At 40.4% G+C, this 13216-nt stretch overlaps 1 protein-coding gene across 1 annotated transcript in view; it reads right to left on the bottom strand.

Annotated features, from left to right (window-relative positions):
* The window catches only part of LOC128455891 (radixin), a 30321-nt gene that overhangs the window by 7042 nt on the left and 10063 nt on the right, over positions 1–13216 (bottom strand). Inside the window, exons 3-4 of the mRNA XM_053439845.1 lie at positions 4855–4938; positions 404–499 (exon numbers count right to left, since the gene is read on the bottom strand). Of these exons, the coding sequence (XP_053295820.1) occupies positions 404–499; positions 4855–4938 (180 nt within the window). The remainder of the gene's footprint in view (positions 1–403; positions 500–4854; positions 4939–13216) is intronic.

Below are 13216 nucleotides of genomic sequence, written 5' to 3'. Positions count from 1 at the left end.
GTCATGCTTTACCCTTCACCCTGGTCCCACGTCTTTGTGGTCCTATGCAAACATGTGACATGTCAAGTCCAGAGGAAATCAGACACTGTGGCTTCATTTAAACATGATTAAAGAGACATTTCCGTGAACGTTCTGCAATATTCATTAAGGCTATTTCCTTAAGCAAACAGAATATTAAAGTGCGATTATAAATACTTCTAAGTTCACTTCTAAGACTTTCCAGCATGATCAAGTCTGACGGACTCCAAAAGAGGATGAATGTTTACTATTTAAAATCCTTTAAACATTACAAAAAGTTGTGGAAATTAATCAACAAAATAAACATATAAAAAGTGACAGGTATAAGACCAGAGCTCCTGATCAGCTCTAAGGGTTTCGATTGATTGGGTTCAGGGTCTCTCACCTTTTTGTTGAGTTTGAGCCACGTCACGTAACCTTTACTGTCTGTGTACTGGAGGCCGAAGAACCAGACCTCCCTCAAACCCACCGTCTTCACCACCTGAAATCGCAGACGTCATTTTGTTTTTAACAGTTTCACAGGAAGAAAAAGTCCCTGAAAACTGTCCGTCTCTACAAAATGAATCAAGCTTATATAACAAGGTCCTTTGAGAATTTTTTTCTTGATAAGTACAATTTTTTTTTAAATATATGTTTATTGACCTTGCTTTGTACAGAGGTCACTGATAAAATGAGAAAATGCCTTTACAAAACGTTTTGAACACCTTAATGCAATTGTAATACATACTTAACTACTCTTTATTACATTCAGGAATAAGTAACCAATCAAATTAAAGACTTAAAAGTAAGAATTGAAAAAACAATCCACTCATAACACATCATATCATTAAGGTATCAACATTTTAGTAGTTCAAATAAAAATTTAAAGTAAAATAAGAGTCTGGGTTAGAAGCTAGAACAAATTAGACATGAGTAGAATACATTTTCTGGAAATGGCATTTGTCATTATTCTCTAGTATCTTTCCAGGAACATTCCTTAACACGGAGGATTTAACATTGATGATGACATTAATAATCAACAAAATAAAGAATAAAAAACAAAACAAAGCTATCTCCTATCTATGTAAAGTGCCTTGAGATAATGTTTATTAGGATTTGGAGTTATACATTTAGAAATGAATTGAATTGAATATCCTGGAAGGAAAACAAATCTAAATTTATATGTATAATCATGTAAGGATCTCAATGAGATTGTGTTGACCAAACTTTTGCCCAAAAATTGGAGTCCTCTTCAAAAATATCATCATATGCTGCAGCTGATCTGCTTCCATCGCCTGTAAAACTTTTCTCTAACTAGAAGGGCAATTGAACAGTGTTTACCTCCACCAGGGCCAAAGCCTTATCTCGCCATGTTAAAGACAGTGAAATGAAAAGTTCCTGGACCCGCCAATTTATCTAGATCTGCTACAAAGTTTATCAGCATCCTATTTGGGTTTTAGCCCACCCCTCTACTCTATTGAAATCAGTTGATTACTTTGTGCCTAATCCTGCCGACTACATAAAAAAACACATTAAATAAAAATAAAAACATAACCTCCAATAAAAATCTTCAGCCAATATCTGTATTTTCTTTCCTTCCTCTTCTGTCCTTCTTCTATTTGCTACCTCTTCTCTTTCCACCTCCCTTCTCTCTCAGCATGCTCACGTGCTTTGTCACTTGCAAACTATCGACCCCTTCACACATTTATAGAGAGGGGGGGAGAGCCGGTCCCTGAAGGGACCTTTAATGAGACTATAATGTGATTTACATGGTCAATACGACGGCACTCACCACCATGTAATTAACTCTCTGTCATACACAGACATGCTCATATAAACACACTGAGTATCAAATAATCACAGACATAATCACATGGAAAAACACCCATCCTAAATGCACCATATCAATGGAAACAACACACACAAACTCCTACACACAGAGGGGCTGGGGATGCAGTATGAAGAGGCAGCTCTGGGGATGCTGAGTGTGCAGCATGCAGATTAAAGGAGAATAAATGGTTTGGGAATGTCGGCGTGACAGAGAGAGGCAAAAATGAGAGGAGGAAGAGAGGGGAGGAAAAACAGGCGACATTAAAGAGGCGGAAGAATCCAACTGATTTCACCACTGAGTAGAGACAACCAGTATGAACCAGTGTTTTCATCTTGTATAATGAAAACACTGGTTCATACAGACATGTTTAAAGGTGTGTGTGATTATCATCCATCAGAGAGGACACACACACACACACACACACACACACACACACACACACACACACACGATGATAAAAGGTCTTAGTGAGATAGGAAAGCTTTTGAATCAAACTAACCTGTGTAATCCTGCCGCCCTGTGTGTGTGTGTGTGTGTGTGTGTGTGTGTGTGTGTGTGTGTGTGTGTGTGTGGTCATATTTAGCTCTGAAGCTTCAATGGGGCCCTCTCTTCATTCATGTGAATTTGCACCATTTAGAATTAAAACAGCTTTCAGGTCACTGCTTCTTATGTGAAACCAAAGCTCGCCGTTCACTCCTAGACGTGCGATTTGTTGATTGTAACCTCGACGCATGAAGGTTAAATGATAACAGTACAGAGCAGTATATAAAGATGAACGACTCCTCTCAGCTTCCTCCTGCGTTCCAAAAATGAAGCCAAAATATGTCAGATATAGAAATGCTGGCATCTTGTGAGCAGTAGCGATCGCATGATGGAGCCTATAGCAATCGATCTCCCGTTGTGCACTTTGACTTTTTAGTTTGATCCATGTGCCATCTGCTAACATGGAGGAGCCAGGGTTTTAGACTGTACTGCAGCCAGCCACCAGGGGGGGATCAAGACGTTTAGGTGAACTGTAATGTCTGCATATTTAGGTTATAGTGCAAATTGATGCAGATCAGATTATAATTTAGTCACGTTTCTAATATTATTATCACCATGGTTACAGGCCGAAGCCACAACATCGCTTGAAAAAATGATGCCTAGAAATTGAACGTTCTTTTTCCTGACTGAGTAAAGATGGTGGATCCAACTCCTTTGTGTATCACTCCTTTATTGTTTATGTCACATAACTTCACTAGAACCCGGTCCCGTGCTTTACTTTCATGCTGGACGTCATTTTGGCATGAGAGTGTTCTTCAAAGAGAGCGAGGATCTATTTGATCTTCATCTATTTTTAGCTCTCGATGGACACATGAAACTTCACAGTGTCCACTGAGGTCTGTCATTACAGCTACACCTGTTTGCTCACTCACTTTTCACCTTCTATCTCCGCTCCATGCTCCTGAAGTACAGTTAGGAGGATTGACCAGATTATGATGATTATGATCTATTATCATCATTGAAAGATTCATTATTGTTTAGCTTTGGTTCACTGGGTCAAAAAGGGAGACGTTCAAACTAAAACTTACAGATCTGAAAAAACTAAACAAATCCTTATATATCAGAAGCTTGAACCTGTGACTTGAATTATCCAATTAATTGACTTATTGGGATATTTTATTTCGGAACATCTCTAAACCCTAAACCTCTGAATCCCTAAATCTACATCAAATATATTATCTTGTGTTACCAACTCTATTAAGTACCAGGAGGAATATCTACAAGTAGATATTGGACAAAAAATGGATGAGAGATATTTATATATGCTGAACACACAAAGACGGTCATATCCATATAAATAATAAGTATATAATAAACATAAACAGGGAAATAACCATCATCATCAGATTCACTTGTAACACAGTTCATGTGAGTGTGTGCGCTTACAACACTGGACATTTGACAGCTGGTTGCTATGACTACAAAAGGACACAGAAAACTGAAACATTCAGATCTTGTGAGTCAGCCGCTCCCGTGTGTGTGTGTGTGTTTGTGTTTCAAAGATAGAAAGAAGATATGTATGAGAGTAACACAGACAGAGAGTGAAGAAGTCAGAAGATGTGGTGTGTGTGTGTGTGTGTGTGTGTGTGTGTGTGTGTGCTCTATTAATAAAGTCATTATAGAGCATTCTAGCATTCACATGACAATACTTCTGTGATTTGAGCTCAAAGTATAACGCAGACTAAAGAGCAAAAGCAGTAAGAGAATGGAGGTGAATAGAGCGACACCGAGGAACAACAGTCTCCTTGAATTCAACCTGCACCAAATTTCACAAACGTGATATCAGTTCCCTTAATATGCCGGATTTATTTTCATCAAGATCCTTGAATCTCCCACACCACTGAAATCTAACAGCTTCTTTCTTGCCCCATGTCCCATCCTTCCACCAATTTCCCAGAAAATCTGCAGAGTAGCATTTGTGAAATCCTGCTGGCTAACAAACCAACCAACTAAAAAAGATTAGAATATAAACTGAGTGGATGTAGCCTGATCAGCCCTTAATGCTGCCTCCTCCCTGATGTCACTAAAACTTTAACAAACCTTTACTGCCTTACATGAAACAACTCTGAAAACTACCCTTTAGTGAGCAGAAAGTACAGACACACACACACACACACACACACACAGTCTCCTAAAAGCCCCAAATTAGACAAAGACTGCTTTGTGTGTCATCTCTGTACAGAACCAGTACCAACCCAGAACCATCCAGGCCCCCACTGGTGCGCACACCCATACCCACACACACACAGTATTACTTTTCATTAGAATAACAAACAACGTGATTCTTCCAGCTGGTCACAGAGTTCACGTTCAAATACCAAGTTTGAAAGGAGGCTGTTTCTTGAACATCATGTTGCTCACAGTCATGCACATGCTCGCACTCCATTGGTAGGAGCGAGTGAGCGTTGTGGGCAATGGCCAATGGTGACGTTGAATTCACAAGACCGAATGTGATTGACGTGTGTGTTCATGTATTGCGTTACCTGGTCGAAGAGCTGTTTGCCTGTCGTGTTGGGCTGGATGGCAAACTCCAGCTCAGCGTCCATGGTGGTGACGCGCACGTTGATCTGCAGAAAAGAAGAAAATGCATCAAACAACTGGAGCAAAATAATGGATAAATTAATTATAAAAATACATCACAGCATTGCACAGGACTGTGGCCCATAACAAGGCCCATGTCTTTACAGTAAAATATGTTCTCTTCCTGGGTTTTTTTCTGATTTTCATTGCTGCAAAACTGTAGGTTGCGAAATAAATACATTCCTTGCCTTCTCTTGACTGGACAATTTATTTATGATCACAGAAATTTCACAAGCTGTTGTGTTAAGACTTTATCACAATATTGTTCATCTATCAGATCTCATTCATATCAATGCAGAAAGTACCATTTCCATTCATTCTTGGGCTACTACCTCAACTCAGTAAACTCTTTTCATCCTTTCGTTTAATGTCTTTTGTTTGTGCAACAACAACCCCCGAATCCCAAATAATGGCACGTACTAAATTATTCATGATGAAAAAAATAAAAAATGTTTTCCTGCCACTGGGAAAGGAAGCAGTGAGGTGAAGTCTAGTGCCGCTCCACTGCAAAAATACGAAACCAGTCGAGAAGAATTTCAGTTAAATTCAAAAACGTTAACTTATGTATTCTGTATTGTGAGTGTGTGTCTATTTTGTTGCAGCAGAGCTTGAATAAAACCAAAACCACAAACACACACATACTTATGCACAGTTGGTGTGTTTGTGTGTGTGTGCGTGTGTGTGTGTGTGTGTGTGTGTGTGTGTGTGTGTGTGTGTGTGTGTGTGTGTGTGTGTGTGCATTTCCCCCTTCACTCCCCATTGCAGGTGTAATACAATAGATGGTGCTGTGGTGGTCGGCAGCAAGCAAACCTAGCCGCATTGAAGCCACCTCACAATGTCCTCACATAACCCTGATGGACGTAGGGAGACTGAGGGAGATAAAGAGTGTGAGAGATAGAAGAGAGTGAAAGAGAGGGAGGCAGACAGATAATGCCTGAGGTGAACACTGCATCAATCATAAAAAACGGAAAAGTGTGTCTGTGAGTAGACTCACAGACACACAGACAGATCCACTGACCTGAAAAATACACACAAAGATGATATGCACGCACACACACACGCACACACACACACACACACACACACCATGTGGTTATGTTCTCATACTTTCCTTATTTTTGCTATTTTTGATGGTCTATAGCCATTTACCATATAATTGATTAATTTAAGAGAAATTCCCTTCCTTTGGATAATTAAATTAATTCATGCAGCAGCAGCATAACAAACACCGTGTTACTAAGTGAACCATGTTTACTATTATTAACTGCTGTCAATTCAAAGCTGCTTATTGTTGAAGTGTGTCTGTTCTTGTAGCTCAACTTATATAAAATGTCCAATGAGGGAGATTCCTTGGTTTAGCTCAAAGACTTGTTTGTGAGTTTGAGCTACATATGATGTTGTACAGTAGATGTCAGGAGAGTATGTGAACACAACCATATGGTCACTGCTGTGTGTGTGTGTGTGTGTTTGTGCAATTCAGTGACACACAAACATCTGAGTGTATACGGGAGCGTCGCCATGTGGTTCTTTTACACATGCTCACACAATGTGGCAACGTTTTACTTAAACACCGGCACACGTCTCTGCTCTGTCTGATAAGGTTTCCATAGCAACTCACTTCTGGCTGATTTTAATGTCATTTAGTAAAAAGCCTCGCGGACACAGTAAAGAGGGATTTACACACTTGACAGGACGACATGGTGAGCGGATTGACCCCTGCTGAGGTGAGCTATAAGCTGATCCACACAGAGTAAACAGGAGGTAAACAATAAAACTGCAGTAAAATCAGTTTCCAAATGCCTGTTAATTGTGTTTGTCAATTTGAGTTTTTCAGTTTAGATTCACTGAATCATATTTGAGTCACAAATCAGAGTATAGAGCAAAAGTGGCCAGAATCTAAAGGCCATGTTCAAAGCTGGTATTAACATATGCTTCAGGTGCCGTACGTCAGTTCACACACACCCCTCCCAGTGTGTGTGTGTGTGTGGGTGTGTGGGTGTGTGTGTGTGGGTGTGTGTTTGTTTGTGTGAGAGAGAGCGATAGTGGCAAGGCAGGAGCAAGGAGGAGCAAATCAATATGGAGTCAATCCAGATCACAGTCTGGATCCACCCCCTGATCCGTATCCACACCAATAGATAATGGGTTCCCTCTTTACAACATTTCATGGTATCTTGACTTTGAAGTATTATTTCCTCTGAAGACACCATACGTCTCAGATACTGCAGTCCCTCATAAGACAATAAGAGCGTTTTAGTCTGGTGGTTGTGTGTTGAGTTTAGGTCGGCAACTTGTTCGAAAACGTGCGTGTCTGTCTCTGATTGACTGACTGTGTTCACCAGCCTCCATGTCATTCATAACGAGTAGTGACGGCTACATAGTGGGTTAGGGTGTGCACTGTGCAGGCAGAGGCTGCCCACACTTACAGCCCCCCTGTGGACTCTGTGTGTACGAGTGTGATAGAGAGACTCAGACAGCCATAATTAAAAGCTGTTGGTATAAGCTGGTTAACAGAAGCTTTAAAGGCAACCCGGGCCACACTGCCATCTTCACGTTTTCCTTTACAACCTCCTCCACTCAGCATATCCTCTCTGGCACTTCTTTCTTCACTTTCACTCATTTTAGTGCTCTCCACCTCTCCTCCTCTCCACTTTCCTACCACTTCGCTTTTCAGCTCCAGGACCACTCTACCACCTCCGCTGTCCTTAGGTCTGAATGTATTCTTAGTGCTTTGAGTTGATTTCTTTATTTTATTTTTTAATAGCTGTTTGTATTTTCAAACTCAATGTGCGTTATCAAGCACGAAAGAGAGACAAGTCATCGATCAGTTGAGAAGAAATTACATCTTCAAGCAAGATGATGAGTGATAAGGAGAATCTTTCTCAAAGACACTAAGTTGTATGAGCAATAAAGTAGTGAAAGACTTCCATAAGGCTACGTTCTCAAACAGTTTCTCAAACCAACCGCCCAGAATCCCCAGATCTTCCTAATTATAAGTTGAAACAAACCAACTGTGATGCATCTCATCTTATTAATCATCGATGTGACTGGTTGGAAGAATTACCTAAATCGTGATGTTTAAAAATCCTGTTACTATATTTCACAAAGATTTTAGCTTTTCTTCTGAGGTTGGAACAGACATTGATTATTTCAAACATCGCGGGGCTGGATATCAATAACGCTGCAGCAAATCCTGAAATAAGCAAATGTGTTAGGACGCTTGACAATGAACAATTTTGGGAATGATTCTGTTGATCATCGGTTTTTGTTTTCCACAGGGTTTTGGAATCTGCACAGTTACAAGCACATTAGTGAGGTGGAACACTGATGGCAGGTGACAATGTCAAGGTCGCAGTTGGTGCACATCGTTTGTTAGATTAAATGGAAGTCAGAGGTCAGTGCAGGCTAATACCGTTCCTCCACACCAACAAGAAATAGTATAATGGTGTTTATATCGTTCTTCTCCAGTCTTATCGACCACTCAAAACACTTTACAGTAAATCCCTTGTTAATACATTCTTTTATCGGAGAGCCTTTTCGAATTTGACCTGAATTTCAATTCTATTTTTATTTTATTTAATTGTTAAAAATTTATTTAAAATAATTGTATGCCTTTTAGAGTTCTTTTAAATGAATATTGCCTTTATATGTCATATTTATATAATATTTGTGATTCCTTAATTTTTGCTGTGCTAATTATTTTATGACCGGTCTGTTTTATTTTGCTGCCCTTGTAAAGCACTTTGTAACATAGATTTTGAAAAGTCTTCTATTAATAAACGCATTATTATAACAAATTGTATTCCATCATACAGTGCTTATATGGAGTCTCCTTTTTTCTATCGAGCATCATTCATGCATAGTCAGCACGGCCGGGGTTCAGTATCTTCGGCATTCAGAGTGGGAGAGCCAGGGATCTAACACAGACCTGGTTAGTGCACCACCCTTTCTACCTCCTGAGCCACAGCCACCCGGGCCATTGCTTGAGACACTGAGACATTGCCATGTTACGTGTTACTGTCATTTAAAGTATTATTCAGCATTATTTTCTTAAAGTCTGCATCATGAAAAACCAACACAGAGATTTACAGTCAGTAAATCTCTGTGTTATGAATCATGTGTGGGTCTAGTTGTTAATGTTTCATCCCGATGCTCTGGCAGAGCAGCTATTTTTAAAACATTCCAATGAAGCAGTGACTTGAATTTAGTTGAGGTTAAAAGCGGAGGTGGAGGGGCTGAATGGGAGGGGGGGGGGTGAACTTCACACCCTCCCTCTAATTAGTTTTAGTGACTTGGATAATTCCCATTATATAAATGAAAATGGCCCTCTGAAATATTTAAAGCCTCCCTCCCTCTCCCCCCCACCCCCACCAGCCCCTGGCCCCCAGGGACACCAGGACGGGCAACATGTGCAAAACGCAGCGATAAATCAATAATGTACGATGTCCCACCACATCTCGTACCCTGGATTAACCGATCTGATGCATGCATGTGCACACGCACACATGCAGACACCGAACAGACCCAAGTGCTCAAATATCACTCTTTATGCAAGCAGACAGGTATCATGATAGAATTGTGAAACGTTTATTGTATTCTGTGAAACATGGGCAAACACAGATCTATACTCATGCACATACATACTCACAGTGCCGACGGGCATTAACATACACTCACCAAAACATACTGGAAATCAATACATCTTTTAAAGGATTCTCCAGCAACATTGAATCCCCTCAGGGTGAGTGTTGCTGAATGGTCAGAATGATTCTCTATGTTTGCTCTTTTTTATTTCCCCCGAGGCTCCTTTGTTTGTCCTTTCTCCTCTAAGAAGCTTTGTGTACACGTATAAGGGCCAGTCTGCTTGATGTATTACTGAATGGAGTCTGAAACAACAGCAGGGGCCACAGACCTAACTGTTCCTCATGATCTTTACCTAACTTCAAGGAAAGTCAGTCATATTTTCGTTGTCTTGTGTTAAACCCTAATAATACAAGGTTTGTTAGATTTTCTCTTCAGACATTGACTCCAAACACCAAGAGATCAGTCCAGAATATATATATATTTTTTATTAAGGTCCCAAAAGTTGCTTTCACCTATTCCACCAGCCAACAATTTTGCAGCAGTTTCAATGGTGTTGCTCTGTACCTGACCTCTGACCTCTATGTCGAGAGCAAGATTTCCTACAGCTGCTGTGTAAAACTGCAGGAAAATGAAATAGACAAGGCTCGGTAGGCAACAAATGTTCCTTTGAGGCTGGGATCTTACAATTTAGTTCAGTTGTAATATTATATTCAAGAGCCAGAAAATCAAAGCAGTTCCATTGCTAAAAGTGAGAATAGCTTCAATGCATTTATTAACAACACACCTAAGGTGAAATAGGAGGTAAAGATAAGATTGCTTCTATCTGGTATAGCCACTGACACAGAGCCCTTCTGTAGGCTACAACCCCCATTTTGACCAACATGAAAAAGACGTGTATACCAGGGGAAACGCATGTTGTGTTAGGGGTGTATGGAGCACACAGACACACCATTAAAACACAGCCTCAGGCAGGGTTAGGGTCCAGACTACCTTTTTAATGGCCCACCTGAGGCTAACAAGCTTATCGTCCGTCTTTCCTTTTAGGAAGACAACAAAACAGACTCTCTTTGTTTACCTGCTCTTTCTGTTTTCCATCTCTACGTTTCGTTCCTGTGATTCTAATGCACTCTTCCTTACCTCATGTGTTCAATGGTAAGAAGCACCCCTACAGGGGCCACTCAGCTTTAGATCTTTATCCAACGTGACATTTTGGCATTTTCAATGGCAGAAATCACACCAGAGAATGCACAGGAGCGGTGAAAGGGCTGATGTGTTTATTGTCTGAATGCAAGGCCTGATGTTAATGTTCAGCCCCCAGTAACCAGAGTGGGAGTTCCCCTCGAGGGCGACTCGGTGTCGTTTTTCTCGGCTTGATATGAACAAAGTACCTGTCAATCAGTCCTCTTCCAAATCTCCTTTATCCCTCTATGTCCTTTTTTTCTTCTTCCCTTCAGTGCGTTTCAATAATCTGAGCTTCACTTCTTCATCACTATGAATTTTCTCTCCATCTGTCCATCCACACGACTGTGTCTCTTATCTCCACATCTTCCCTTCATCTGTTCCTCTCTGATTCAATTTATTGACTTCTTAGCATGGGTTCTTATCAGACACAACACAGTTAAATCCCTTTGCAAAATCTAAATCTTAAATGCATAGCACTCTGTATGAGAGAGGGGATGGCGATGTGCAGAATCAGGAGGCGAGGGACAAGGTTTTGGAGTTGGAGGCCTTCTCGTTTCCTTTTCTAGTTTGACCAATCACATTTGAGCAGGCTGTGGTTGCCCGCAGGTAAACAGTCCTTGTGTCAAGCAAAAGACTTGGAATAAATGAAAAGAACTGCATCGCTTATTGGCCTTTTAATTTATCTGCATTCGGCGGCTGTGGCTGAGGGATAGGCGGTCGTCCTCTAACTTGAAGGTCAGTAGTTTGATCCCCCGTCTTCCCCATCTGCATGCCGAAGTGTCCTTGGGTAAGATGCTGAACCCTGATTTGGCTATCATAGAACCACAAAGTGCTGCTAATAGATGCACTGTATGAAAAGAGCTTTGAGTGGTCATCAAGACTAGAAAAGCGATATATAAATACAAAACCATATGATGATAGGTGTTAATAGAGATAAGCAAATATGTAATTGTATTGTGTGTGTACAGAGGACAAAGTGTTAGCCCAGACTTCCACTGTCTACACCTGACATCCCAAGATATTGGCTGTTGACCCAGATGTTAATTAATCATCAGATAATAGCCAATAGGCTCCATTTGAATGATTTTCATGTTTTTTTTAGCTGTGACCGGACACAAGGTCAAAAAGCACTGGACCTTTTTAAAAGCCGTTTAAAACCTCCCTCCTTCTCTGCCCCTTCTTTCTCTTTATTATAAGCTGCTCCATCGTTTCCTTTCATTTCTCATCTTCCTCTTTCCATCTCCATTACACTCTCTCTCTCACTCTCTTCACTTCCAATCCTTTCATTCGTTTTTTTATTCCCATCACATGTCCCTGGTCTCTTTCCAGGAATTGGACCTGGCCTAATTCCCCATTACTGAGATTGATGGAGCAGGGGCTCAGTGTAACTGCTGGCTACGTGCAGATAGATGTGGATGCAGCCAGCACGTACAGACAGCAGGACTGTAAACACCCTGCGACCACACGCCTCCTCGTTTTCACTGACCTCTAGCACTCTTTTTTTAACTATTGCAAGTGGAGGTTTACAGTCAGACATTGATTCGCTTAAATGATAAATTTTTCTATCCACTGAAACTGAATTTATGTCAAATACTCTCCATCTAGGGATGTTAAATAAAATTGAAGTGAAAATATAGAGTATATAAAGTTTTTAAAAGCGACTTGTTCTGCAACTGCAAACATTTACCACTTTTGCTAAAAAGAGGAGCATCTTAAAGGAGTTTCTTTCTTCAAGTGCGATATATAAAAATGCTAAATTAAAAGATCCAAAGTCCTTTTCAATCATAATTCTGAGCATTAAATAGTTAAATGGAATTAGTTTCATCTGTGTCGTAACAGTCTTTAATTTAATCAAGAAGATGTTTGTAGAAATAATTTGACATCAGTTTACTGACTTGGAAACAATACAGTGGACAAACCCTTTGACAAGATTCATGCTCCTGTTTCCAAGGTGAAAATATCATAAAGGTAATATAATAAAAGGGACAATAAGCTCTAAAAAGCATCAGACTATAATCCTGTTATTTAAGCTGCAGTGCAAACTCAGGCTGTGTGCGTGTTTGTATGTTTGTGAGTCTGTGTCAGAGCAACATGAAAGCTCCCAGTGTCCTTCTGTCCAAAAATAGAGCAGAGAAAGACCTCTTTGTGTTTGCTCCTTTCAATCGACAGGACAGTTCCACAAAGTGACCGACTGTTGTGTGTCTGTGTGACTGTGTGTGTCTATGTGTTCCCAAATGCTCCGTACACCCCTGTGACAGATCACTTCTGACTGGGAGAGCTGATGCAAAGACTCCAGGCTGGCATGCATGAGGGGCCGCACTTCAGGAATAAAGAACAATGGGTTATTTCTATTTCTTTCTTATCTGTTTTTCATGAGCCTGAAACCCATCCTGAACTTACAGTCAACCTTTACCTCAAGCCAAAAACCTCTTGAGTCCTGAGGTCAAATAAAGGGTGTGGTTTGAATGGAGCTCTGCAGTTATTGTGACCATCTTAACCAAA

This window comes from Pleuronectes platessa, chromosome 14, assembly GCF_947347685.1.
Source record: "Pleuronectes platessa chromosome 14, fPlePla1.1, whole genome shotgun sequence".
Lineage (NCBI taxonomy): Eukaryota > Metazoa > Chordata > Actinopteri > Pleuronectiformes > Pleuronectidae > Pleuronectes > Pleuronectes platessa.
Note: the sequence above shows the minus strand (reverse complement) of the source record. Positions and strands in the feature narration are given on the sequence as shown.